Source organism: Microtus ochrogaster, chromosome 2 (genome assembly GCF_000317375.1).
Source record: "Microtus ochrogaster isolate Prairie Vole_2 chromosome 2, MicOch1.0, whole genome shotgun sequence".
Classification (NCBI taxonomy): Eukaryota; Metazoa; Chordata; class Mammalia; order Rodentia; family Cricetidae; genus Microtus; species Microtus ochrogaster.
Genome location: NC_022010.1, coordinates 42,099,594 through 42,101,538, shown reverse-complemented (window position 1 = coordinate 42,101,538; position 1,945 = coordinate 42,099,594). Strand labels below are relative to the sequence as shown.

Sequence of the window (1,945 nt, the reverse complement as noted above, 5' to 3'; positions counted from 1 at the left end):
CCCATTTTGACTTTTTTTTTTCACCTTTGCATTGCCCCAGTGGTGTTGTCTCTTCCCCTTGGACAACAAAGGGGCCTTGAGAGGCCCCTTCCCTTGCTCTGGCCAGAGCAGTGCAGTCAGTAAGTGCCCCCAGCTCCCTGTTCATGGAGTATGGTGAGCGAGCACCAGGAAGGCAATGACTGAAGTCTGCTTGTTTCCATCTCGCTCTGCTCTCTCCTTGTGACTGCTGGACTTTGGAGCTCAGCTCACTCTGTGGAGGATCCTGTATGCCCTCACCTACCCTTCTGTCATCTTCAGCTCTGAGTTCACTTCCTGTGGTCCTCATTGACTAGGATCCCCTTCTGTCATGCTCTGGGCACTACCACGTGTGTCTGTTGTATTGTATGTGACATAGCCTGAATGAACAAGAGGCTTGACAGTGGATCTTTGCGTAGTTCTCAGAAGACAGGTTTTACATGGGAACCATTTACAGGCAGAAGCATTCGTGTCCTTTCCTAATCCCTTTTCCTCTTTAGTGGGGTAGGAGGGACAGTGTTCCTGTAACTTCAGATAGTAAAAGGATTGTCTCTAGGATCTCTGTTTTCTCTGTCATTCTCCGTCCAGGGGTTTGGTACTCTGGGACTCTTAAGAGTCTAAGCAATGCCTTTAGAAGATGGACCGATGTCCTCTTTGCAGTTTCTGGTCCCCGTTCCCTGGGAAGACTTGGGAGAGCCTTTAGTAGTAACATCCTCAGACTTCCTGAAGGAGCATGGCTGTTACAGGTTTTCATTTCAACTCAAATTTTATATCCGCCCTCCATTTCCCACAGAGAGTGGTCAGTACCTGTGCTCAGGAGAAGGCATGTTTCGAAGACCATCAGAAGGACAGTCCCTCATCAGTTACCTCTCTGAGCAAGACTTTGGCAGCTGTGCAGACCTAGAAAAGGTAACGCATCAAAGGGGCAGATGAGGAGCTAGTGCAGTGGGGGATCCGGCCCGATGGTCTCTGCTGCCATTGTTTTAGTGAGGTTCCGAGTACACAGCAGTACCTATGAACTGCAGTGCCTATGAACTTAGAGCTCTGTCAAGGGAATTCTTCAGGGAGCCTGTGCTTGTCATTGGTCCGGGTCTACCCTATGCAGAAATATTGGATTTTAGCCACGTGATTGTTGTTTGTTGACTCTGTGGCCTCACATAGAAACTTCTTCCAGAATCCAGGTCTACATTTGTTCCTGGGCTCAACTATGTGTATGATAGCATCTGTCCACCAGTCTCTTATCGTGGGGCTTACTTACCTTGCTACTGTGGGTATGGGTGTATGACTCTGGGAAAAGAGTCTCTTTGGAATTCCTGGCTTGTTCTCCCGCTTCGTAGCCCTTGTTTCAAACATGATTGCCTGGTTTCATCAGCTTACTTAGTGCAAAGAGAGAATCGTATATCAGCAACTGAAAAGACCTGCAGTGTTCAATGGACTTAAAAATATTAGACACTTAGACTTGATCCAGTCTGTAAACATTTTGTTGTTTTTGAGGCAGGGTTTTACTGTGCAGCCCAGGCTAGACTCCTCAAACCTTAGGATTCTCCTGTCTCTGCCCTCTGGGGACTGAGACTACAGGTGCGGGACATCACACCTGGCCTGGGTAATGAAAAAAGAAAACAGATGCTGATAAAACATCAAGTTTTATCTTTAGAAGTTGTTCAGTTCATTTTGTTTCATTCTTAGAAGTCAAATTCTCTAGGAGATCTGAAAGTGTCCCATTGCCTCCAGAGCAAATGGTATTTCCGTCCACACACTGGGCAGAGCATCAGATAGTCAGGCCACATGCAACAGGTCTCAGTGCCAGTGTGGTGCCAGCCACGTGCAACAGGTCTCAGTGCCACAGCAATACTGGCCACATGCGGCAGGTCTCAGTGCCATCGTGGTGCTGGCCACTTGCAACAGGTCTCAGTGCCATTGTGGTGCTGGC

The 1,945-nt window shown here is 48.1% G+C and overlaps 1 protein-coding gene across 6 annotated transcripts in view; it reads left to right on the top strand.

Annotated features, from left to right (window-relative positions):
• Nucleotides 1–1,945, top strand: part of Rubcn (RUN and cysteine rich domain containing beclin 1 interacting protein) — a 61,278-nt gene that overhangs the window by 42,572 nt on the left and 16,761 nt on the right. For all 6 annotated transcript variants that reach the window (XM_013351542.2, XM_026785652.1, XM_013351549.2 and 3 more), the window contains one exon: nt 809–924. In XM_013351542.2, the coding sequence (XP_013206996.1) occupies nt 809–924 (116 nt within the window). The remainder of the gene's footprint in view (nt 1–808; nt 925–1,945) is intronic.